This window comes from Peromyscus leucopus, chromosome 14 (assembly GCF_004664715.2).
Source record: "Peromyscus leucopus breed LL Stock chromosome 14, UCI_PerLeu_2.1, whole genome shotgun sequence".
NCBI lineage: Eukaryota > Metazoa > Chordata > Mammalia > Rodentia > Cricetidae > Peromyscus > Peromyscus leucopus.
In genome coordinates, this window is record NC_051075.1 from 85,014,688 (window position 1) to 85,040,530 (window position 25,843).

The 25,843-nt window shown below is 40.3% G+C and overlaps 1 protein-coding gene across 1 annotated transcript in view; it reads right to left on the reverse strand.

The window, feature by feature from the left end:
* Positions 1 to 19,110: 19,110 nt before the first annotated feature.
* Positions 19,111 to 25,843, reverse strand: part of Sp4 (Sp4 transcription factor) — a 68,587-nt gene continuing 61,854 nt past the window's right edge. The window contains exon 6 of the mRNA XM_028880930.2: positions 19,111 to 22,561. Coding sequence (XP_028736763.1) covers positions 22,314 to 22,561 — 248 coding nt within the window. The 3' untranslated portion in view covers positions 19,111 to 22,313. The remainder of the gene's footprint in view (positions 22,562 to 25,843) is intronic.

Sequence of the window (25,843 nt, forward strand, 5' to 3'; positions counted from 1 at the left end):
TAATGGACTATCCTAGTAGGAAAATGGAAGACAGTGGTACTGGGGGTGATTTGAACTGTCAGGGGCCAGCTCAAGAGATGTCAGAGGACAAGAACGTTAGTATGTGGCCTAGAGATCATTCCTCCATGGCCTCGGCTTCAATTTCCCCTCTAGGTTTCTACCTTGAGTTCCTACCCTGAGTTCCTTCCATCAGTAATGGAGTGTGACCTGAGATTATAAGATGAAAAATACCCTCATCCAAGTTGCTTTTGGTCATGATATTTATCACAGCACTAGAAACCCCAAGACAAGCAACCTTTTCATGCATGTTACTTATGCCTTCAACTATTCTCTATTTGAGAGGTAGTGGAAAGTGAAACCTTGACAACAAGCCAAGTTACCATGTGACCTGAGGTGCCCATTACTAGTTTGGGTATTATCTGGCCCACCAACCCATAAAGTTGGATGTGCACAGTAGCAATCCATCATCAATTATAAAAAGAAGTTTCTGTCCTGCCAGCAACTCCCAAATACCTGGCAGCTGCTTCTCAAATTACCACACAGAGGCTTATATTAGTTATAAATGCTTGGCTGGTAGCTCAGGCTTATTACTAACTAGCTCTTACACTTAAATTAACCCATAGTTCTTATCTGTGTTTAGCCACATGGCTTGGTAACTTTTCTCAGGATGACATTCTCATCTTGCTTCCTCTGGCTGGCAATTTCTGACTCTGTCCTTCCTCTTCCCACCATTTTTAGTTTGGTCACCCTGCCTATATTTACTGCCTGGCTACTGGCCAATCAGCATTTTATTACACCAATTTGAGTGACAAATCTTTACAGTGTACAAAGGGATTATTTCGCAGCAGTCAATGGAAGTGTTACATACATGATCATGCCAACATGGCCACTTGCATAGTTCTTTAGGTTCTTCACACCATGGATCATCAGTGTTCTCCATACTACCAGGAGAGTCTTCAGTAACTGTAACTTTAGCCAAACTGGGAAGTTTAGATACTACCAAGTCCACTAGAGAAACTCACCCTCACAATTCAGTTTCTCCATAACTACTACTGGCACCATAATATTACTTAGGGTTCTGTAAAGGAACAGAACCAGTAGAATGAATAAATATTACAAAGGGGGATTTCTTAGATTGGCTTATATGATAAGGGCTGGGTATTCCAATGATGTTGCCTGCATGCTGGAGAGGCTGAGAACCCAGGAGCTGCTCAGTCTATGAGGCTTCATTTCTCAGCAGCCCCAACTGGCACTGCAGGCCTGTAGGATTCCTGGAGAGATGATGCCCTTCAGTTCACACTGGGAGGCCAGAGACTAGGTTCTTATGTCAGTCAAGGACAGTGGCAGCAATAGCATGCAGGACGGATGCACTTCAGGGAGAAGTGGAAGAGACAGGCAAGCAGTGCTGCTTCCTTCCAGATTTCTTTTTTTTTTTTTTAATTTTTTTAGTAAATTTATTTTACAACATCATTTAGTTCAACATAATAGCCACAGATTCCCCTGTTCTCCCACTCTCGCCCCCCCTCCCCCTCCCCCCCCCATTCCCACCTCCTCCAGATCAAGGTCTCCCCCAGGACCGGGATCGACCTGGTAGACTCAGTCCAGCCAGGTCCAGTCCCCCCCTCCCAGACCGAGCCAAGCGTCCCTGCATAGGTCCCAGGATTCAAACAGCCAACTCATGCAACAAGCCCAGGACCCGGCACCAACACACAGCTGCCCCCCAAACAGATCAAGCCAAATGACTGTCTCACCCGTTCAGGGGGCCTGATCCAGTTGGGGGCCCCTCAGCCTTTGGTTCATAGATCCTGTGCTTCCATTCATTTGGTTATTTGTCCCTGTGCTTTATCCAACCCTGGCTTCAACAATTCTCGCTTCTTTAGAGCTGCGATGCTGCAAGAAGGTGCCACCTGCTGTGGGTGAGAGTCTCCGCCCTCAGGCAGTCCTTCCTGGAAATGCCCCCACAGACCCACCCAGAGGCAAGTCTTGTTTATATAAGATCCAATCAAGTTGACAATCAAGTTTTCACAGTCAGATAAACACGAACAGAATCCACCATTAGTAGACCTGTACTATAAGAAGGCAGAATACAGCAGAGAAGGACTGGGGGGCTAGCTGTTCATGCTCTTGGTCTGCTGAATAAGTGAAACATTTCTTTTTTAAAAACTGTGTAATGGGTTCTATTTTAAAACAGCTTGGTTGGTCTGTCTTGTAATGAATACAGATAAGGAATGATGCTTTTTGTTTGTTTGTTTTGTTCTTTAAGGAAAAGCATGACACAGTTTCACTTAGACTTGAAAAGGATGACTGGACAATCAAAACAAGCACAAGCCTGCAATTTCAGCACTTGGGATGTTGAAGCAGGAGGATCACACATTAGAGGGTAGTGGAGACACAAAGCGAAATGGTCTCTCAGAATCAAACCCATCAGTCAATCCCTTCAGCAGCAAGCAAAGTGGTAGGTTGAAAGGACAAGTGGTGAGGAGTTATAGAAAAATAGGTAGATTAAATATGTTTTGAACTAAAGGTAATAGGGCTACAGATATAGCTGAGTGGTAGATCCATAGCCTAACATACACATGGTCCTGGATTCAACCCTGTATTAGTTAGGGTTCTCTAGAGTCACAGAATTTATAGAATGAATCTTTTTCTCATACACACACACACACACACACATATATATTTGTATGTATGTATATATGTGCATATATCATTCAAATAAATTCCTATATATAATATATATTATATATATATAAATATATAATATATATATATTATATATATATATATATAGAGAGAGAGAGAGAATTATGGGAATTATTGAAATGACTTACAGGCTGCAGTCCAACAATGACTAGCTGTGAATGGAAAGTCCAAGAATCTAGTAGTTTCTCATCCCACAAGGTTGGGTGTCTCAGGTGGTCTTCTGTAGATGCTGGAATCCCAAAGAAGTAGGCTCCAATGCCAGTGAAGAAATGTGCATGCTGACAAGGCGAGGGCGAGCAGGTGAAGAAGGAACACTTCCTTCTCCCATTGTCCTTATACAGGCTTCCAGCAGAAGGTGTGGCCCAAAATGGAAGGTGTGCCTTGAAATCTCGATCTGAATTAAAGGCATGTGTCATCCTGCCTCAAGAACCAGATCAAAAGCATGTAGTCTTCCTGTTTCAAGATCCAGATCACAGGTGCAGCCTCCATTTCTGGATTGTAGTTCATTCCAAATATAGTCAAGTTGACAACCAAGAATAGCCATCACAAACTCCCAGTATAGAAAAAGAAATAGTAACAGTATAAGCCAATAGCACGTTGAAGATTTAGGTGTAAGTCAAATGTAAATCTCAAATCAAGATCAGAGTGTATAACAATGAGGGAGTTCACAGGATTTCTTCTGGAAGGTAACAGTTGCATTTGAAATGTTCTACGATAAAGGAGCCTGTTATGGACAAGAAACAAACAAACAACAACAGCAACAACAAAACAGATTTGAAGAACACTGGCTTTGTACAGGCAAATCTCTATTAACTGTTTAAGTGGCACTAATGAGAGGCCAGCTGAGATGCAGTACGGGTTCAGGAGGCAGTCTGAGCTAGAAAAAGAAGTCGGAGCTCCCTCAACATAAAGATTGCATTTGAATGTATAAGCCTGGAAGAGATCCTTTGAGACCAAACCCCAGAGCAGAGGAGAAACCAGCTGAAGGGGCAGGAGGATGAAACCAGTGGTGTGGGGTGTGACACAGCCACAGGAGCACTCTCCAGTCACAAGAGATGTCTGTGGAAAATGTTGCTGAGAGGTCACGTAGCTGGAGACGGAGAACCACTGAACTTAGCCACACAGGAAGTAGTTTAAGACCTCGAAAGAGGTGTTTTAGAGCATCGAGGTTGGAAGTCTGATTGGAATGGGTGTAAGAAAAGGAAAGAAGCGAATTTGGAGACAGGGAGAAGAGGACACGTGGAGCAGAGAAGTAAAGCAGGGAGAGTTAACGGAATAAGAATTTTCTTTTTGGAGATGTTTTCTTGTTTTTACTAAAGTTTCTCCTTACATTTTTTTTTCTTTCCTGGTGAGAATGAGTGAACAGAAAGGGGAGATTGAAAAAAGGAAAACTGTGTGGTTTGACATCATAACTTAGTTTTAGTAGGGATTTCCCCACAGAAACAGATTCCATCCATAGAAGCAGGAAGAAGTGCAGAAAAGATTCTGGAGTTTGGTCAGTGTGAGGTGGGAGTCTGCAGGGTTCTCTTCAGATTGGTCATCTCCTGATGAAACAGGACTGAGGTCATAAGCTCAGAATCCCAACCTGGCCATAAGTGGTGGGAGGGAGTGGGTTAGGGGAAGGGCAAGGGAGACAAAGAGACACAGCAGCTTTCCAGACAGAACTAAAGTCCCACCTGAGTTTAATGATTGTTTTTGAAGCTTTTCTCCAGTTTCGTTCTGGAGCACAGTTGTTGGAGCTGAGTTGGCTGGATGTAACCATGACTGATGGGAATTGGCCTCAAAGATGGAAAGAGACTGAGACACAGGGGGTTGAGGCCACTGTTTCACTGCGATTGTTAAGCTGGGTGAAGAGGGAAGTGAAGATCTTGCATTCATTATGGTCCTCTTCCTCTTGTGATGTCATTTTTTCCCCTTGGGTATAACGTTGATTTCACTTTGCTCTACTATGCATGCTCTGGTCAAGATGTTCTTAGTTTTTCCCTCCTCTGCATATCAAGATGCTGTTTGATGGTATGAATGGCAATTTGGAAATGCCTTGGTGTCTTAATTTCTGATGAAGAAGGAGACAGTGCAGCTTCAAGGATATTCATCCACAAAGGGGCATTTTACCCAGTAGAAGGAAATAGCTACGGAATCATGGGTTAGCTCACATCTTACTCTATGCCCTCCTGGTCAGGATGCACAAGACCACAAAACAGGTGAATCTTCACAATACCCTCCTCACACCTGCCCATGTCTACTTAGATACTAAATCTAACTGGGGCAAACTCACCACAGACAGAAGCATATGAGTCTTGGTACAAGTTGATCTGTCTCCCATAGTGAAGAAGCAATGAAGGTGATGGAAGCCATGGGCTGTTCAACCAAGCAGAATCAAAGATATATGAAGTCTGCATAGTTGAGGGAGAGGTCTGTGGAGACGTAATGTGGTAGTGACAGGGTGGTGGGGCGGGAAGTGAGATCATAGAACAGCCACTTACAGTTACTACAACAGAAACAAAGAAGTGTAAGGTAAGTGGGGTCATTGTGCAGAGAATGGAGTGCTCAGCCCTAAAAGGGATGTCTTTATCAAACCCCTCCCACAAGGCTCAGAGGTCTATGAGAAGGGGAAACGGAAAGCTTGTAAGCAGAGGTGGTGGATGACTCCACGGAAACCGTGTCTTCCAGACACAACAGGACTGATGCACACATGAACTCACAGCGACTGTAGCAGCACACACAAGACCTGCACAGGTTTAAACCAGACAAAATCCGGCCCCGAGGAGGGGAAGTGGACACAGGGTTCACACCTAAACCAAGAAGCTATTTGCAATTGATGCCTGCCAGGAAAAGGGAAAAGTCAATAATCTCCAACCATGCTCCAGGGCAGGCCTCATGTTGGATTAGTTGGCCAATGTGGACTCCGTGTTCTTTTCCTGGGATTTTTGTTTCATTTTGTTTTGTCATTTTCTGCTTTATTGTTTATTTGTTTGTTTTGATCTTCAGAGTTTGTTTTGCGTGTGTGTGGGGGAGTACCATCCAAACAAGCACAAGCGTGGAGTTGTGTAGGTAGGGAGGTGGGAAGGAACTAGAAGGAGTTGGTGGAACTGAAAATGATCAAAATATATTGCATGAAAAAAAAACTAAATAAAATAAAAAGAATGAGTGGGATCAGCAGCTGGAGTAGAGTGGATTTTGAAATCAATATTAAAGAACAGCTAGCAAGCAAAGGAACTAAAGGATCTGTTATTGAAAGCACTGGAAATTCTCACAGAAATAGTGTCGAAAGAGTGCCTGGGAACTAAGAGCTCTGACAAGGAATAGCCCAGCAACGAAATGCGATGACAAGTTTCACGTTATCCTCACAGTCACTCCAGACATGTTTCATGTATCAGATAATAACTGAGGAAACTGACATGAGAGAAATCAAATTCTTTCCTAAAGGTAATTACATGATATCATCTTCATAAAAGTAAAATTCCTGGTGAGTAATCCAAGGAAGAATCCAGATTTAAGCCTTCAGGATTAGACTTAGAAGTAATGGCACATGATTATTTCCAGTCCCAAATAAAAAAGTTAAATGAAATAGAGAGTATCTGCTGTATGCTAATACCTAACATTCCCCCAACCAGGCAACAATTGTTCTCTGATGGCAAATGATGTGACTTCTTTTCAAGGTGGACGGAGTATTTTGAAACAGTAGAATCATGCTAGAACTCTGGAGAGAAGCAGAGGGCTCAGAGAGCAAGAGCGAAGGGCAAAAAAAACAGAAGTGGAAAATAACCTAATATTGTGTCTACTTCCTGTTAGACAGGAAGCTTTGCTTTCTGTGGCTGCTAACAGAAAACCCACCCAAGGATGACACACGGGTAAAGATGTCTATAGTCATTCGGGAGCTCCCAGTGTTCAGGATTTATTGGCAGCCTGCGTCAAGGACTGAGCGATGAGATGTGGTTCTCGGTGGTCCCCCATGACTCAGCAGTTGCAGCGCCACAGTTACTAAGTGGCAAGTGCGCCTTTTGTCATTTCACACCGGGGGCAACGTCTGCCAGAAAAGGGGAAGTAGCCGAGTCCCTTTGCTGCTGCTATCACAGAATACTACAAACTGGCTAGTTGGCCAAGGGTGGAAGTTTATTTGGCTCAAGGTTCTAGGTACTGGAGTTCAGGCGTGTGAGGCCGCACCTGGTGAAGGCTCCTGCTGAGTCACTACTTGAAGGTGGTGGGGAGCATATCAGCATGCCCAAAGGGGCTGGATGCATGCTTTTGAACAAAAGCCCATTCTCTTATTTATTTGAGGGAATAAATTTGTGACGTCAGACCCTTGTGACCAAATTAATACTGTGCCAATAAGGAATTTTAACACATTTTGAAAAGAATATTCAAACAACAGCATGAAAAAATCCTCATTTTCAGCAGTGAAAAGAAAAGATAAAACTTCATGAAGATGTCAAGAAGAGTCCTTCTTGTATCATACTGGCTAGAATGAATTCTTGTGCTGTTGCCATGGTTTTTAAGGCAAAGCTAGGCTCTGGGTGTTCCACAGACTGTGCTCAGACAACAACCTCCAGTATGACAATTAAAGACACAGTGTGAAGAAAAGCACAGGGAGGGGTTTATTCAGTGTGTCAGCATTGGGAAGAAAAATAAGTAAATAAAGGGATCCAGTTATCCCCAATCACCAGGATACTGACACTAGGTTTAAGTTTAATAGAGGGCAAGACTTACGCACAATTAAGCAGTCCTGGTCAAAATGGGGTTCTAGTCATACTTCATTAAGCCATTATCACTTCAGGTCCAGAACTTCAAGGTGTCAGTCAAACTGTGTCCGTACTGATCTGTGCATCCTTGCCCTTCCACAAGATTTGCTGCTCCTGGAAGATGAAGTGACTCAAGCAGAAAGGTGAAGGACAGCAGTGTATCTCTGTGTCTCCAGCCCAAGTGCAGACATGGAATGCGGGCAGCGGTGCCAGGCTGGCCTCCTGCGCTCAGTTCCTTGCGGGCCAAGCGAGGAGCCAAGGATTTTTAGCAAAGGCCGCTTTGACATGCCTGTCTCAGTGACCAAATCTAAATCCTGCATTTCCCTAGAGGAATGCTCCTCATAGCACTTACACTAAGATGCTTTTCATGAATGATGGGGACTAGTTCACCTTTTTATAACTGTGTATGGCTAACACTAAACAAGGTTTATTTCAGTACTAATCGTGACTGTGCTTAAGAGTTTGGAAGGTAACAAAAACAGCACAAACTCAAGAAGAAAAAGTTCAAAAAATTCCACATGACTTGAGGAACTGTAGTATTTGGCCTAGAGGTTGCAAGGCAGAGAAGCTTGGCGCTGCCGTTTAGGTTGTCGGCAGAAAGGTATGGATGAGGGCAGAGGCAGACAAGGTCTGTGGGCCAAGTGAGGTGATAAGCAGGTTCCTGCCAGGAAAGCTAACTCCCTGGTAAGGTCATTCCAGACTATGACAGAAGTTCCCTTCCTCTCCCACTGCTAGTTTGGCAGAATAATTTAAAAGATAATAAAAATAGAGAAGCTCAAACATCTTTTTAGATTATAAGCATGAACTTAATAATTAAAGGGGAAACAGTAACAGAAATCAGATAGGTTTAAAGGTAAGACTACTATTATAATGTCTACATAGAACACAGGTGTGGAGTCTGAGACTGGGACAAACTATCAAGCCCAAGAAGAAGCCACACAAAACTCACCGAGCACTTGGCATGATGTCATCCTGGACCAGTGATGCATTCTGCCTTACATTTTTATGGCTTGCTTCCCATGAATAGCAACTGAGCCCTGTGAAGGTAGAGATATAGCAGATATCAGAGTTTGGGCATACACAGGGAGTTCAGGTTCTAATGTACCAAACAAGCCATGGAGCAGAAACACATGGCTACAGCAGAAGCCAAGATGGCTCATCCAGAAAAGATCCACTACCAGGATCACGTGGTGTTTGACCAGCCCAGAGACCCAGCCATGGTGCATAGATCTGAGTAGGCTGACCACATAGAGGCGAGGGTATTCCAAGAGCAAGATGGCAGACCAGGCAGTGGGCAGCAGGAAGCTGGATCACATGAGTGGCCACTAGACTGAATAGAAAGACTTTTCTTGAGTTGGGACTCTATAAACTGTGATTCTGGGGAACTCAGAGCAACTGTGCCAGACTGCACACAAGGCTGAGGAACTTGAGGCTTAAGGCACTATCCAGCAAATCGACAAATGGACCTGTCTGCTTTCATCCCACTACAAATGTCTCCCCCTTTTCTCTCCAGTTTCCCCTCTCTTATTCAACATGGATCCAGAAGTCTTAGCTAAAACAATAAGACAAAATAAGCAAATAATAGGGATACAAATAGAAAGAAGAAGTCCAAGTTCACTTCTTTGAAGATATTAGGAGCATATCCATAAAAGACCCTGGAGACACAACATAAAAGTGGCAGTGTAGAAATGAGCACGCAAAAGCCAGGAGCTTCCTGTATACCAATAACAAACGTGCTGAAGAAGAAACCAGAAAAATAATTCCATTCCCAATCCCCCCAGAAACAAATGATCAGAAACAGAGTCCCTGGGAATAGACCTAACCAAGGAAGTAAAACACTTCTGTGGTGAAAACCTTAAAACGCTCTAGAGAAAGTGAAGAAGGTACCAGTTTCTGGAAGGCCTCTCATGTTCACGGACTGAACAATACTGGAGAAATTCCTCTCTTACAGAAACGATTTATAGACTAATGCAACCCCCATCAAAACTCCAACTCCATTCTTCACAGAACAATAAAAAAAAGTCTTAAAATTCATTTGTAGCCCATAAGACCTTGGATAATCTAACAGACCTGATGGGGAAAAAAAATAAGGCTAGAAGTACCACCATACCCAATTCCAAGTTGTGCTACAGAACCATAGTAACAAAAACACGGTATTGCCACAAAAATATATAGATCAGTTGAACAGAAAAGAGGACCAATGTACAAGGCCGTGTAATTATATCCACCTGATTTTTGACGAAGATATCGGTAATACTTACTAGAGAAAGGATGGCATCTTCCAACAAATGGTGATGGGAAAACTAGATGTTTACATAGAGAAGGACAAACATAGACCCTTATTTCTTACCACACACAAACAGCAACTTCAAACTGGTCAAGGATTTCAATGTAAGATCCCAAACTCTCAAATTGCTCAATGAAAAGGCAGGGCTTCCTGAATAGGACTCTGGTTGTTTGGGAAACAAGGCCCCAAATCAACAAAGGGACCTATGAATTGACAAATTATACTCAGCAAAGGAAACGACAGCCTTCAGAATGGGAGGAAAATTTATGCTAACTGTACATCTGTCAGAGGATTAGTGTCCAAAATATACAAAGAACTCAAAAAATAACAAAAACTGAAGAACAAGAAAACAAGCAATCAGTTTTTAAAAGATCAGCTAGAGAACCAGAGTTCTCAAAAGAATAAACTGAAATGGCCAATACACTGTTTTAAATCTGTTCAACATCTTTAGCTATAGGGAAATGCAAACTGAAGCTTCTTGAGAGTCTGTCTCGCCCATGTCAGATGCTGGAAAGGGTGTGTGAAGAGAAGGACCCTTACTTACTTGTGGAGTGTAAACTGGTGCTGCCAGTACTGAAATCACTGTGGAACTTTTGCAAAAGACTAAGTCTATTACTACATATAATCTAACTGTACCACTTCTGGGCATATATATCTGAAGGTCTCCATATCTGACTAGATATGATACACTTGCGTGTCCATCTTCACTGCTTCCCTGTTCATATTCGCATGGAAATGGAACCAGCCTCCATATTTATCAACTGATGAACACACGATGAAAATTTGATAGATATATGTAGTGGAATGTTGTTCAGTAGTAAGGACAGGTGAAATCTGCAGGAGAATAGAAGGGCCTGGAAAACATATTAAGCTAGATAAACTAGGATCAGAAATACAAATGTGGCATGTTCTCTCTCTTATGAGGAATCTGGATTGTAATTTTTATATGTTGTATTTATGTGGGCGTGAGTGTGTACAGAGGCCAGAAAACTAGAGAGAGACCCATGAGAGAAAAAAGAGAGGCCTTAAGGGAGACAGGTGTAGGAGGAAGTGTAACAGAATACATACGATTAGAAAGTGGGAAGGTGATTTCTGGAGGTGGAGGGTGTAAGTGGGGATGGGAACAGGAGATGGGAGAGAGCAGGGGTAGTGGGAGAGGAACCAAAGCTGTGTATCAAAATCCACATCAGTTACTGTTCTATGGCTGTGACAAAACACCATGACCAAAGCAGCTTGCAGAAGGAAAGGTTTATTTGGGGCTTACAGTTCCAGAGGGATAGGAGTCTATCATCATCACGGCAGACAGCCCTGCAGGAGGCAGACAGGCACGGGGCTAGAGCAGCAGCTGAGAGCTCACATCCAACCCACAGCACAGGAGCAGAGAGCAGACACTCTGAGAGTGGCAACCGTATTTTGAAATCTCAAAGCCCACCTCCAGTGACACACCTCCCCCAAGGCCACACCTCCTAATCCTTCCCAAGCAGTTCCACCAACTGGAGACCAGGTATTCAAATACATGAGCCTGTGAGGCCATTCTCATTCAAATCAGAACATACCATAAGGATACCAGCTGCTTTCCAAGGTAATTAAAAATATAGAGTAATAAAATGGTTAAAAGAAAAAGAAAAGTGATACACTTCTAGGGGAGGAAGTGGGCCAGAGCAGAGAGAGGTTAGCAGCTTAAAGCTGTGCAAAGGATGAATACTTCTGCAGTAGGTGGGGCAGCATTTGGGCTCACCTGTGTAACATGGGCCTTGTCTGTGTGTTCAATGTATTTTTATGCATGTATCACACATCTCATGGCCATCTTAGATCTCTACCAGGGTGTGCACTTTAATGTGATAATGGGCCATAGGTCACCTTCAGATACCTGAAGTATCAGTGGGCACCAGTAAGTTTCCAACCTTCCTCCCTGACAGTTTTGTTTTTTCTTTTTTTCCCCTTCATAGGCTACTTTTGAAAAGCATTCTGTCAGGCCTCCTGGTCTCACCCTCTGCCCGCTCTCCTAACTCAGACACCATGATCGTGTCTTCTGCTAATCTTCTTACAGCCTTCAGCGTCTGGCACGGATCCTCTAGCAACATTACTGTTCAAATATTTGCTAAATTGGCTATGCATGGCTTCAGTGGCATGCAGCTTCAATCCCAGCACTCGGGAGTCAGAGGCAGGTGGATCTCTGTGAGTTTGAAGCCAGTCTGGTCCATATAGCACGTTCTAGGCAAACCAGAGCTACACAGTGAGACACTTTTTCAACATGCTACATTAGAAGGGACACCTCAGAGACACTCATAAGGAAAAGATTTCTGAGACCAGCAAAGCTCTCATTAGGACTCAGGCCTCCAGAGGGGGAGGGGTTAAAGTAATTTATAAAAATAGATTAATGACAGGGGTCAGGCAGGAAAGCAGCTTTTCTTCAGGAAGTTTTAATTTTTATCTCCAGGGAAGGAATGAGAATAAACCATTCAAAGACTATAAAGGAGTAAAATTATCAGGAGTGTGGGTATAATTATTCCTGAGGTCTCTCTTCAGTAATATTAAACCTCATCTTTCTATTTCTGTTAGTTACACCTCAACTAGGGACCAGATTAAGAAAAAAGATTGCAAGTCAGGTGCTGGGAAGGGAGGGGGTAAAGAAGGATTTGCCATGGCGAAGGCGTGGAGGCAGTAGATGGATAACATTCATCTTTACATTTGCTAGAGCTGAACAGTTAACAAAAAATCTATTCTGTGTGATTTGTTTAGGGAAGCAGAATTGAAGGAGGCACTCATGTGGTTTGGTCTGACAAATCTTCTATTTCCTTTGTCTGTGTGCCCCCCGCCCCTTTAAAATTCACTCTGGTTATGCACATGTCAAGCTTTCTTCATGAGCCAGTAAATGCTGTTTGCTCTTTTCCATATATATATATATATATATATATATATATATATATATATATATATATATATGCTAGTGATAAATTTTTCCAGGATATAGAATATGGTGCTAGAATATTTTCAACTTTCTAAGGACAAATACTCTTATTAATGCCTGAAATTCCTCCTGCATAGAATCCCTCAGCACCCAACCATACAAAGCGCAACCCCACCCCCAGGCCTACTCAGAGTTGCTATGGTTGCTAAATGAAATGTGAAAGTTAAGGCATCCTTTCACTATGGGACACAGAGAATGTCAACATAGTCACCTCTGTAAACACGAGGCTTGTCCTGAGAAGGACAGGATGACAGTCTTAACAGAAGAAAAGGAGGTTGGTGGGAGTAGAAAGGAATTAAAATGTTCATGGATCCTGCAGAGCACATTGCCCCCCGCCCCCATTTTAGTATCTTTCAAATTGGTATCTTAAATTTGTGGTCACGCAGGAGGCAAGTCTCTCGTCATTCTTATCTTACCATCTATAGGTCTTCGGTAGAGCTTGCTTGGATATGGTCACTGAGAGGAAATTCATGGGAGACCCCAGTGGAGCATCCTGTGAACAAATGTGCAAGTGTCAGTGCTCTGAGTGGCCCAGATGATGACATGAAAATTGAGGACTTGTGGGATATTAGTTATCTATTGTGGCGTAACAAATTACTCCCCTCCCCAAACAGAGATGCTTTGAACAATACCCGATGGCTCATACTGTATTGATCAAGAATTTATGAGGCATTTTATTTATTTATTGGGTGTCCCTGGCCAGGGTCTCTACAGGCTGAGGCTACAGTCATCCTAACAGTGGGCTGGGATGGACAATCCTCCTGGGCTTCCTTGGGAGGCTGCTGTCCACAGGTGCCACTTCCTCACCTCCAGGGCTTGTGATAGAATTGTTTATGTGATTTCTTATGATTGAGTCTCCAAGTGTCGGGTGTGTACACTGTATTCTATGTATCAGAAGCAAGTCATTAAGAGTAGTCTGCGCTCAGCAGAGGATGATCAGTCTCCATCTACTGAACCCTGGAGTATGAAAGAACAAATATGGCAATTTTAAAATTACCACTCAAGAGTAGGCATAGAGGCACACACCTGTATTCCCAACACTTGACGAGATGTACACAGGAGGGTTAAGATTTCTAGGTCAGCCTTAGATACATATCAAATTTAAATTCAAGATCAGTCTGGGCTACATGAAAATCCTGAAAAGGGGTGAAAGGGGAGAGGGGGCGAGGGGAGGGAAAAGAAAACTACCATTCAAATCTGGTGTGGTGCTGTATGTCTGTAGTCCCAACATTTGAGACAGATGTTGAGACAAAAGGCTCAGGCGTTCAAGATTGTCCTTGGCTATATATCAAGTTCAAGACCACCCTGGACTACATGGAGACCCCATCTCAAAAACAAGGCAAAGAAAACAACAAAGGTCTCACATACAGACAAAAACATGAATGGAAATGTCATCCCTGGTATGTTTTCTTAATGTATGAGAGCAAGGCATAAAGAATGTCTAACTATCTAGCAAAGCTCTTTCGGAAGTATTAATGAAAACTTTTAGGCAATACTAGAATATCATGTTACAGTATCAATGACGAGGCTTCTTGGTGGTGTATAAAATAATTGATCATGTACTACATTCAATCAATAGCAGGGAAAATTTTGGAAGGAAGTAGTCTTGTTTATCTGTTAATGTTGCATTCATTAACCATTTCTCTGATTTACCTTTTAAAATTGTTCAAGGTATGATGATTGGATCAATTTGTATCCTATACCAATTTTATGGGAAGTTTTGAGTCAGTCCTAATGATTTTGAAGGAAGATGATTTCTGCGTGTTCATGTTAAAGAAAAATACTATATAAAGGCATGAGCTTGGTCACAAAATTATCTTAGCAGTTAAATGAATGTTTGGAGGACTGGGCTTTTCTGTTCAAATATTGAAAGCAAGGGTGTTGATAGGACATAGAGCCATCTGGGACCATACTAGTTATTAAAATATTGAGAACACTCCACACACCAGCAGGTAATAGACATTTCTAGTTCCTAACTCCACTTTAGCCCAGGATCCAGCAAGGATGAGAAGAGGAACAGCGGTTGCTCTGGGAACCTTCCCGTCACTATGTACACCTCCTTTGCTAAGTGGACTTTGTGCTTCGTGCCTCATTGAGTATCTTGACTGTCACCCTGGTCTTTGTTTGAGTTGCTATGATAAAAGTACCATAAAGTAGGTAGCTTATCTACATCAGAAACCTCAGTTCTTGGGACCGGGAAGCACAAGATGAATGCTCTCTCGCATTGTGTCAGATGATGGTTCACAGCTGGCATCTTCTCTGTGTGCATTCACATGGCAAAAAGGTTGAGCTGGCTCTCTGGAGCCTTTCACATGGGTACCCCTGGGACAATCACTTGTAAAATTCCCACTCTCAACACAAAATCTCCTTGAAGACTGAGCTCTAACATTAATTTGGGGATGCCCCAAATATTCAGAACACAGATATGGAAAAAGAAGTCATATATAATATTTTAAGGGGAATAGACTGCACTTGGAATCGGGTAACTTGGCTTGTTATCTAAATACGGAGAAAATTAATTGTTCTGCCTTTCTAGAACAAAGCAATCATTGCTTCACCTATTTGGTAAGATAAATTCAAGAGTCCAGCACAGACACTGGAATAAGCTGTGTGAACTTTTAGGCTATGGCAGCACTCCAGGTTAAAACAGAAAAGTTAACACAAAAGAGCTGTTTGGAGTTTCCTGAAAATCACACTTTGGGATTATCCTGAATGTCAGAGTTAAAGACATTTTCTATTTTCCTAAAAGACATAAACATTTAATTCACAAATATAATCAAAATTCCATTAGAATAAAATGTATAAGGAGAAGAACAGAAAAGAATGTATTTTATTTGGATTTATTTGAGGGGGCAGTCTTAACTCATATTAACGCTTTCAAGAATTGCCAAGATTGCCAGGCAGTGGTGGCGCATGCCTTTAATCCCAGCACTTGGGAGGCAGAGTCAGGTGAATCTCTGTGAGTTTGAGGCCAGCCTGGTCTACAAAGTGAGTTCCAGGACAGGCTCCAAAGTTACACAGAGATACCCTGGTCTTGAATAACAAAAAAAAAAAAAAAAAAAAAAAAAAAAAAAAAAAAAAAAAAAGAATTGCCAAGATCACAGGTTCAAATAAGTTTAATTAAATTAATATTTAAAATTCACTTTTATCAGTAAGATAACTCTTTTCCTAAAAAATACAGAAAAATGCCTGTCTGTAAAGTGATTAACTCCAAGAAATCTGCTAGGTTTGCTTTTCTTTTTTTCACTTTTTCTTAAATATGTCTTGTTCACAAACGAGATGTAAGAGGAAAGTACTTCAAGAATTTGTGGACCAATTTACATAGACTTTTAATACAAACTACCATCCACATTATGAAAAACAAAGCCAAATAAACAATGAGAACCACCACCAACAAAAACACCTCAGTCTCTTTAAATAAACTAATACAGGACCACCAAATTGAAACTTGATTTTTCAACAATATTTTTTTTCTGTCCATGAAATCAGAAAGGAATACAATTAACTCATAGCTTCATTCTTACAAAGCATCATTAGAGATATAACACTCCACCAAACACATACACAGAGCATAAGCTAGTGTAAAGACAGCTGTAAAGATATAAAATGGTTATGCTAATTAAAGGTGTAACCAGCTACACTTTTATTGAATTTGAATTTTTTCTTTTTTGTTAGCCTGTTTGCTTTTATGGTATTTTCCTCAGTAGTGGTTTTCAAACTTGTTATGTGATCAAATACTTAGAAATCATGACGCCCTTTACATTGTCATGAATTATTCATACATTTAATTCCAGCATAAAATTATATAAACTAGAAACAATTTTATCAGCAGAAAATATAATTTTATTATAGCTTCCACATCACAAAAATACTACTATAAATAAAATATTTATTAGACTGCATTTGATAGCAAGATAATAAATAACACAATTTAAACCAAGCCAACCACCTAGAAAGGTAGGATGCAAAGATGAACTGTTGCTTGAGGCAGCTGTGCAGGCTCCTCTCTGTCTGCTGTCCCTTGGTGGTGTCTGATCTGTCTTCAGATGAGCTTTCTCAGCTGTTTCGAAACCTGGGCATCCTCACTTGCCTTGCGTTGGCTCCTCCCAGGAGGCACAGTCTCGATATGCTTCAGTAACTTCCGTCTCATTCCCAGTGTGACATGCTACTCTAGAGACCGCTGTCATCAATTTTGAGGCACAATACCTCAAACTAGCTCAGCTTGAGAAAAACACGGTTGAAATGGGGAATTCCTGCTGGAGTTTCCTTCCTTTTCACACAGTTTTAAGTTAGCTTTGCAACGTGATGCACCTTTTCCAAGCACTTCGCCATTAATCTTGTTGGGAAGTGTTCAAATCCTCCTGCTGGGTCTGATGGTTTATCTCCCTAGATTCCCATGTTGAAATCCAATTCCCAACACAGTAGAGGAGGTGGGGCCTCTATGAGGTGGTAAGATCTTAAAAACAGTGTCCTTCTGAAATGATATTAGTACCCCCTGAGAAAGAAGGCCCTCAGAGAGCTACCGCATGCCTTCTACTGTGTGAGGGCTGTCAAGGGAACACATGAACCAGAGATTTGGCTCACATCAGACACTGAACCTTGGGCTTGTTTCTACTGTTCACAGCCATCCAGTTTATGCTATTTTGGCACAGTATCATGAATAAAGTAACCTCTTCTAGGTTGCCGACTGTGACTGTTGCTGCTTACCAGGTGCTTGGTGTACTTACTAACAGTGTCAATCACAATTGTGCAAATATGGGCAATATGCAGGAAGAATAACTGAATAACTAGATCAACAACTAATCCAGGAGCCCAGCCTCAGCACTGGCTTCTTTTCCTAGTGCTACCACCATGGAGAGGTGGCTGCCTATGACCAGCCCTTCGTGCTTTCCTTTCTCTCCTTTCCCTGTTCTGTGATTCCTTCCACTATTTCAATTTGAGATCTTGCTCAGCTATCCAAAAATAAACGACTTCATTGCCACCTGCTACTAAGAAAAGCAGAGCCCAAGGCTATGCCAACCAGAAAAATCTTAGAAAATGCCTTTAAAATCCTGCAACACAATTACAAATTGACGGAACATATTATTATGCACATTACAGCATGCACAACAATCACTGAAGAATCAAGGAATTCCACATTTCTTACTGGCATCTGAAGTCTCTGTACCCCTCTAACTCAGCACCTAAACTTTTAAATAAGCTATATCAAACTTAAGTTTTCTGACTTCAAGGTCATCTTTAACAACAGCACTGCTGACCACAGCTACTACAGTATTGGCTCTAACACTGCTTCAGCTCCGTACCGAACGGTTTCAGGTCAGCTGTCTGATTGTGACTGATTCCACTTTGGGCTTCAATCTTATTCATGTGGTTGAAATTCCTAGTTCAGAAACCAACCATTACTGCATTTGAAGTGAAAGTTTCAGGTTTTGAGTTTCATTATCTTTTCATGCAGTGTCACCATGATGAGTACATGTAACTCTTTCAGGAAACTGAAACATATACTAGTTTGGGGAGGGATAAAAAGAAATTTAATCAGTGCTCACTGGTAAGAGGAACAGGCAAACAGGCCAAGGAACTCCAAGCTTATCTTTGGGAACTGACATAAGCTTTGGGCTTAAATAGAAGCCAGGGGAACAAGCTACAGGCATAGTTAAGCAGTCCTGTCAAAATGGGTACCTTTACTTTTGACATGAAATCTTTTGACAAAGTTGTTACTTGGTAGAGGAGCATAAATTTAACTGCCCTTTGGTTTGATCACTGTTAAGAACATACCCTCCCTATGTATGCATGTATGTTGTGGCACAGCCATGTCTTTAGGCTGTGCCCATATAAGCTATGTACACACACAGTATACCACTCTATCTATTCCATGTTTAAACACTAGTTGGAGCCTTGTGGGCAGCTCACTTCCCTGTGTGCCTAACATCCTGCAGTTCTCTGTAGCAGCTCTGCCGTATCTGCAGACTTGGAAATGTGTCCACAGAAGTCATACTGTGGTGTATTCTCATGGTGGTAAGTTTTTTGTGAGACCTGCAAGTCTCTCCCAGAAGGAAAAGCAGTTCTGTTCTTTCTTACAGACTTTCCCACATTTAGGTAGCCTACACTGCTTCTAATGTTGCTGAGCTTAAATATTATTTTAATTTTGTTTTTCATTTTTTAGACCATCCTATTTCCTAACATTTATTGCTTAAAATTATTTAAATAAAGTGTCTCTAAATCAAAAATTAATTTTCATAAATGTCTAGAGCAATGGTCACAAATTAACATGCAATTTAAACTGGTGTTCTTTGGTGGTATTTTCAGAACAGTGTTGATCAGATCTTAACACCAGGATTAAGAAGGGTTGCCAATACATTTTCTAGTGAGAGGCATTTAAATTTTCGGTGTTCACTGTGATGAGAAGGCTGGTAGTTTAAACACTTTATTGCTGCTCTATGGTATACATAATTAAATGAAGCATGTTCAACCCAAGGGGACTTTAATAGGTTACTTGCAATTGTTACTGCAGGCAACAACTTGTACATGATTTTATTTCCAAATCCACAAAAAACAAATTTTATACAAATCAGCACTGTAAAAATGTCAATTACAGCCCCAGAGGCTTTGCTGGCAGAATAATTGTCTAAATTCTAGGATATGGGAAAACAGGTTTTTTTTTCTGTATTCATCTTTTTTTTCCATTTTCTTTTTTACAAAAAATTTACAAGTGAAATGTTACTACGAAACTTTTTATAAGGAATTTTTTGCAAAACATTTACATTTTACCATCAACTATTTCTGTTTTAAAATCATTATGTAGATTTAATACCCTATGCTGCACATCAATTTATGTGGGCTGACAACTTAGTGACATGCATAAAAAAAACACCACAAGGCATTAAAATGGAGACTTAAATACAAATATTGTTGCAATAAAACAGTTATAAAATTGAAAAATAGGACCTAAACATCATGCTTATCTAAGTTTGACAAATTAACTTTTTCTCCTAGATTACACACTTTTATTACCGCTCTCATGAGTGTGATAAATAATGACTTAACATCAAGTTCTAATGTAATCAGCAACACATACACAAACCTAACCAAAGAAAGTATACCGTAAGAGAAAACTACTCTAACACTGGAGTTCTACCATGATAAATACAGAGCTTTGCACTGATAATTTTACAAAGAAAAGCTTCATAACGGTGGCAAAGGGAATGAGCAGTGAAACGCCATTAACAGGACTCTACTGCACATCTGTGCCCTACCACAGCTATATCCCACTGAGTCAAATAAAGGACACTGAAATTTACGACTGCTGTACGACAGAAAGGTGGACTCAGAATGGTACGCAGAACAGACTGTCAAAATATTTCTAATTTCAGTGGTGAAATGTGCCTGCTGACTGATTATTTTATATACTATAAGGTAATCCAGATTCAGTCTGATACATTTATAATAGGCCTCATTGTTGGTGAGGATAACTTGCACTTCTGATGAGCATACATGGGTTGCATAAAACTGGCTCGTGGAGTAATGATGCAGAGTGCTCATACTTGGTGCTAACAACAAAAAGTATAGCTCAGAGAAAACATGATTAAAACATTAAGAAAGTCTCTTTGCATAAAAAAAATTTATAGCATTGATTGTGTAGCATGATAGATAAAATATATATTTGATGTTTCAGCTCCTATATAATAAAATTAAAATTAACACTACCAAATGCTCCTCTGTACCAAACAAACAACAAACTGATTCTGATGTTTTAAAGCCAGATACATCAGTTGTTAAGAGTACATTAAATAAAATATACAAAACAATTTACAAAATTCAACTAAAATTTAAAGACTTTGTTACAAGTCTACAAAAGCTTTAAGAAACTTGAAATTTATAACCACAGTGTAAAAATTTTTTTACCTTTAATCTCAAAGCTTTTTTATACAAACCGAAAGCACAAAAGGCCTTCAGTTTTATATAACGCTACAAAGGGCTGGCCTAAAGTGTACATAGTGTAAACAGTGATCATTACAGTATTTCTCCTTCATCAAAAATACAAGAAACATCACGATTTGGGAAGAGAATTTTCATGAGTAGTACTTTTCCTGAAACAATAAAAAATGCACAAGAAAACATATACCTATATTCAAACCAATGATGGTAACAAATGAAGTAGGTAAAAACTTTAGTTTCCAAATGGTCAGTTTCAATAGTTATGACTCTGTGTAAATATTTTCTAAAAACATTGTCTTACTAATGTTTAATCTATTAGAACAATCCAATTGTTTTTCATATGAAAAGTTTGGCCATCTTTCCTAATAAGACACTGCTCTCTAAGACCCTTGCACAAACAATGAAATATATTTTCAGTCACTATTTGACTGAAAAGTATTCTGGTTTTCCAAAAATATTTTTTGCTTCATAATATCATTTCTATTATACATTTGTTAAGCTGTCTAAACCTTTAGGGAAAATTCTGTTATTGATACAACATAAAGATATCACTGTGATATAAGTTCTTAATAAACCTAACACAATACTAGAAATAAAATTGGATTTGCCAATTTTTAGTAAAGGAAAACAAAAATTATAATGTAGTTAAAAATAATTTTCTGCTGGCCTGGAAAAAGTATGATAATTCTTTCTTTGGCTACTAAGTCAAAGCATAAAGAATTTTGCACATTGTCAGCATAACTCATATTTACAGAACATGAAATTACATAGATCTGTAATTTATGTGAGCATTTCCAATATGAACATTTAAAATGAAATTTTGCTATTGAACACAGGGTTAGACACACAGTCAACCTTATCTTCCAAACATTGTTAAACTGCTTCCTCTTGCTCTTCTGAAGCTATCATGAATTCTGTTCTAAGAAATTTTCTCCCAGCATTTCCCTAAGGTTTCAATCTAAAATTTAACCTAAGAGTTCGCTCTAAGGTCCTCTGTGTCTCCAAAATGGAGAAAATAATTGGGCTTCACTGATTGTCTGCGTACACACTACTATAATGTAGTGGTAATAAAGACCTGAGACACATCTCAGATTAGTATTTTGGAACGTAACCTAATTCAACTTTTGAAGAACTTTTGATATTTAGAAAAGACGGCCAAAACTATTTTGAATGGATTTTTTCCAAAAACCAAGCTAAAGAAACACAGTATTATCCCTGTTGTCAGATAACAATCTGTTTTCTGTGCTAAAGAGTAAAAGAAGTGCATGTAAGTTATTACTGGCTAAATTTTTAACAAAGTACTTCCAAACAGATTAAGTCCAATTAAGGTCCAGCCTGCAAATTCACGTGGTCTGTCTCTTTAGACATATTAACAACACATGATGTTAAAGGAGGGAGGATTCTGTTTAAAGGTTATGTGATGTATTTCCAAAAAACTACAGCAACTTATAGCATGGAAGAAATACTTTTCTGTTTCCAGTATATTGGTTTTCTTTTTCTATTTTTAAAAATTCAACACTTTATGTGTTGAACCAAAAAAATCCCTGGAATTCTTAAAGATGCCAAGGATGCAAATGTGATTTCCTACTCTGATTTCCACTTGACCAGCCCATTTCCAGATTTTCAAAGGTGTGTAAACGTAAGTGCAGCACGAGAGGTCTTTGTTACAGAGAGCGTCTCAGAATTCTTCCATGTTTGTTGAAACATTGGGAGTTGCTGGATTCGAATCTTGAGAAATGGCCGCAACTGTGACAATCCGTGGGGAGCCAAGCACCTCTGTAACGGACGAGTCCAGTTCTCCCGAGGTAACAATGGCAAGCGCTGTCCCACCGCCTTTCTTATTCTGGTGAGTTTTGACATGCTTGGAGAGGTGATCACTCCGCATAAACCTTTTAGAACATTCTGGACATTCAAATCTCTTTTCTCCTGTAAACATAAGAAGGAAATGAAATTGCATATATTTTAATTAAAAGAAAATTTTAATTTTTAGTAATTTCTCTTCCATGCATATTCCACTTTTATAAGATATGATATATAGAGATACGTCTAGTTTGGGTACACAATATTTTCTTCTTATTTCTATGATGGTAGGGAGCAAACCCAAGGCCTTGTTCATGGTAGGTAAGCCCTCTATCACTGAGTTATCTCCTAGCCCTTTCTGTTTAAAACAACAACAACACAAACAAAAAAGACCTATTAAGCAAACAACGTAGAAGAAAAACCATGTGGCTGAAAATAAAAGACTCAAAGTTTGAAAGTCCTGCTTTGCCATGAACTGGGGGAAAAAAAGTAGAACAAGTAAATAACCACTCTGAGCCTCCACTTCCCCATCCACAAAATGTCAGGATTCCTGACAAAAGAGCTCCCGACAGTCTCTCACAGCTAACAAAGCACAGCATGGAAGGGGAAGGCCAATGTGCAGTCACTAAAGTGATAGCTGGGTCTCGCCTTTAAACTGGAGAGGCATGATCTATCTTAGAAACTATTTTAAGCTAAGAATGTAGTAGTATGCTAGGTTTTTATAAGAAAAAAAGTGAGTGCTGGGAACATATATTTCAAATTAAAGCCAGCTTTAAGCTTCCAAAGAGCAATGGTGATATTTTGATCCTTAAACATGTTTTCTACAAAATATAAACCAGTTCTAACTAGAACCACTTCAGCTTACTGGAATAAAAATCAAATGTTAACTAAAAAGGGGGAACCCCTCTCTCTTCTTTTTGAGTAACAGGATGAAACACACGAAAGCTTGATTGACTGTTTTATCCTGATGTTTACAAAGGCTAAGTAGCTTCAGTCCTTCCTTCTACAACTGCTATGGCAGTGAACGGGGTTTTTCTGGTGGGAAACAGAACTCGGATAATATGGAGATTCATTTGTCAGACTTTTTTTCCCTTGCCCCTCCTCTGACTTACCAAAAATAAATCTACAATTTCAAGTTTTGACACATCAGATGTTCCCCTAACCCCACCCTTGCCTTTGACTACATTTACAATTCAGAATTTTTCTATTAAAGGCCAAATAAATGCATTGGACAAAATTGTCAGAGACAATGAAAATACAGGGAGCAAATCTCTAAAGTAAAAGAGCCCAGATATTATGAATGCTGACACTCAGCAAAGGTGAAAATTAAATACAGCTGAGAAACAGTCTTGATGTCATTTACTATCTGACCATAAAAGAAGAGTTCAGTTTACAACTTTCAAGCTAGAGAAAACCTGAAGATCTAGTTTTAGATTTTTATTTTATAGATGAGGAAGTGGAGGCGCAAAGACTTGCTTGCCTGGAAGGCACAGAACCTACATATGGGCTTTTTATGGTCCCACCACAGGGCAACTGCAGACTGCCATTACTTCACAGCCACCAAGTCTGATTCATAGACCAGAGGGTGATAGCTGAGATGTGGGTGCCTCTTCTAAGTACAAAGCTGGAGATAAATCTACACCACAGCTGTCTAGCAAATACTCATTAACTGCAATGTTCATAAATTCAGTCACTTCCAACAATTATTTGTAGACTATCTATGTAAGGCACTGGCCACAGAAAAGCTGGACATCTGACTTTAACTCCTGTTCTTGAAGTATCAGCCACTGTGCAGATTCAGTCCAGTGAGTAGTCCAGGTACTCTACAGCTCCGTGACAAATGGAAACAATGGTGACATGCTCAGTGTGGATGCTCCCAGCCTTTCTACTCATCTATTTGGTTACCAAATTAACTTCAAGCCACAAAGGAGCTGGCTAGAATCTCAAATATTCAAAATTATATTGTACATGTATACTTTCACTAGAGGAATGACTCCTTTTGGCTCAATGTCCTTTTCAAGAGAAGTGTTTTCTGCTCTACTGGGTAATAACTTCTTATTTTGTACTCTCCGCAAGCACCATCAAGGGACTTTACGTCAAGGATGTAAAGAATGTTTATATTAACTACAGATGATACAATTTTATAGTCAAAATTATTTTAATTATTCCAAATCTACCTGGGCTTTCAGAATTCATGATTGCCCTTTCTGATTAAAGAATCTACTTATCAAATCTGTTGATACTGGCTATTGTCATAGACAATGTGGCCCTGCAAGGATCAATCCCTAGAAGTTGCACGTTACAGGATGATGGGGTTTAATAGCTATAACTAGGTAGGTTATGGAATTTGATACAGGAAAATTATTCTCAACTGTATAGGTGGCCCAATATAATCACACCAGCTGTTCAAAGAGACCTCTCTGTACCCAGTGTTGGAAAGATCAGAAGTTTGACAGGGACCAACCAGAGTTTTGAAGTGTCTCAGAACATGTGCAAGAAGAAAAGCAGGGACCTTTCAAGAGCAAACACTGGCCAGGTGACCAACAGCAGGGAGCAGGGACCTGATCTAACACCAAGGCTGGACTGGCTGAGTGCAGATGGGCCTCACAGCAGCTTCTTTCCCTGAGTGCAGCACCATGCACACACACTCTGACCTGTGACTTAAAGAAGCTAAAGGACAAGTGTGCTCTTTCAACGGCTAAATTTATACTGTTCTCTTCAGTTCAGCTCTATGGACTTCTATAAAAAAGGACAGAGCATCTTGTCAAATACTTACTGTATTATTTAAGCTACAGCCATTTTCTTCTTTCATCATTAATCTGCTAAATTACACTGCCTGAATGATGTTCAGATGTTCAGACTTTCAAGCCTAGAATGAAGTCTTCTTAGATCTGGACCCAGGATGTTCTTTCTCAGAAGTTTTTAATAACTATTCAATTTCTTTACAATACAGGACTTTTCGTGATATATATTTCTTTTTTCATTTTAAATTAATTGCAAGCTGGGCTAGCTTGGCCTTAAGGACTATAGTAAATAAAGGTGCAACTGTATTTTTAGGTTTGAGGGACTGCTCTCAGGGCTTCAGTGTGCTACATCAGTGTTCTTTCACTAGGCTGCACCCCAAGTCCTGTACCTTTTCTAGAGTTATTTTCAAATGTAGGGTAGAGTCATGCAGCTCATCCATTTATGACACACTCAATGTCTACACAGTCGTCAGTTGTATTCACACGTTTTCTTAGTCAATGTGACTGGGGCCTTAAGATGTTTTGCCTTCCCAGCAAATCAAAATTTGGTTTCAGGATCTGGAACATTCCACTCAGTGGCAGAGCATGTGCCTAGCCTTGAGCTCATGTGTACCACCTTGAGCTCCACCTTGGACAGCACAAAAAACAACCCCCGTGCCCACAG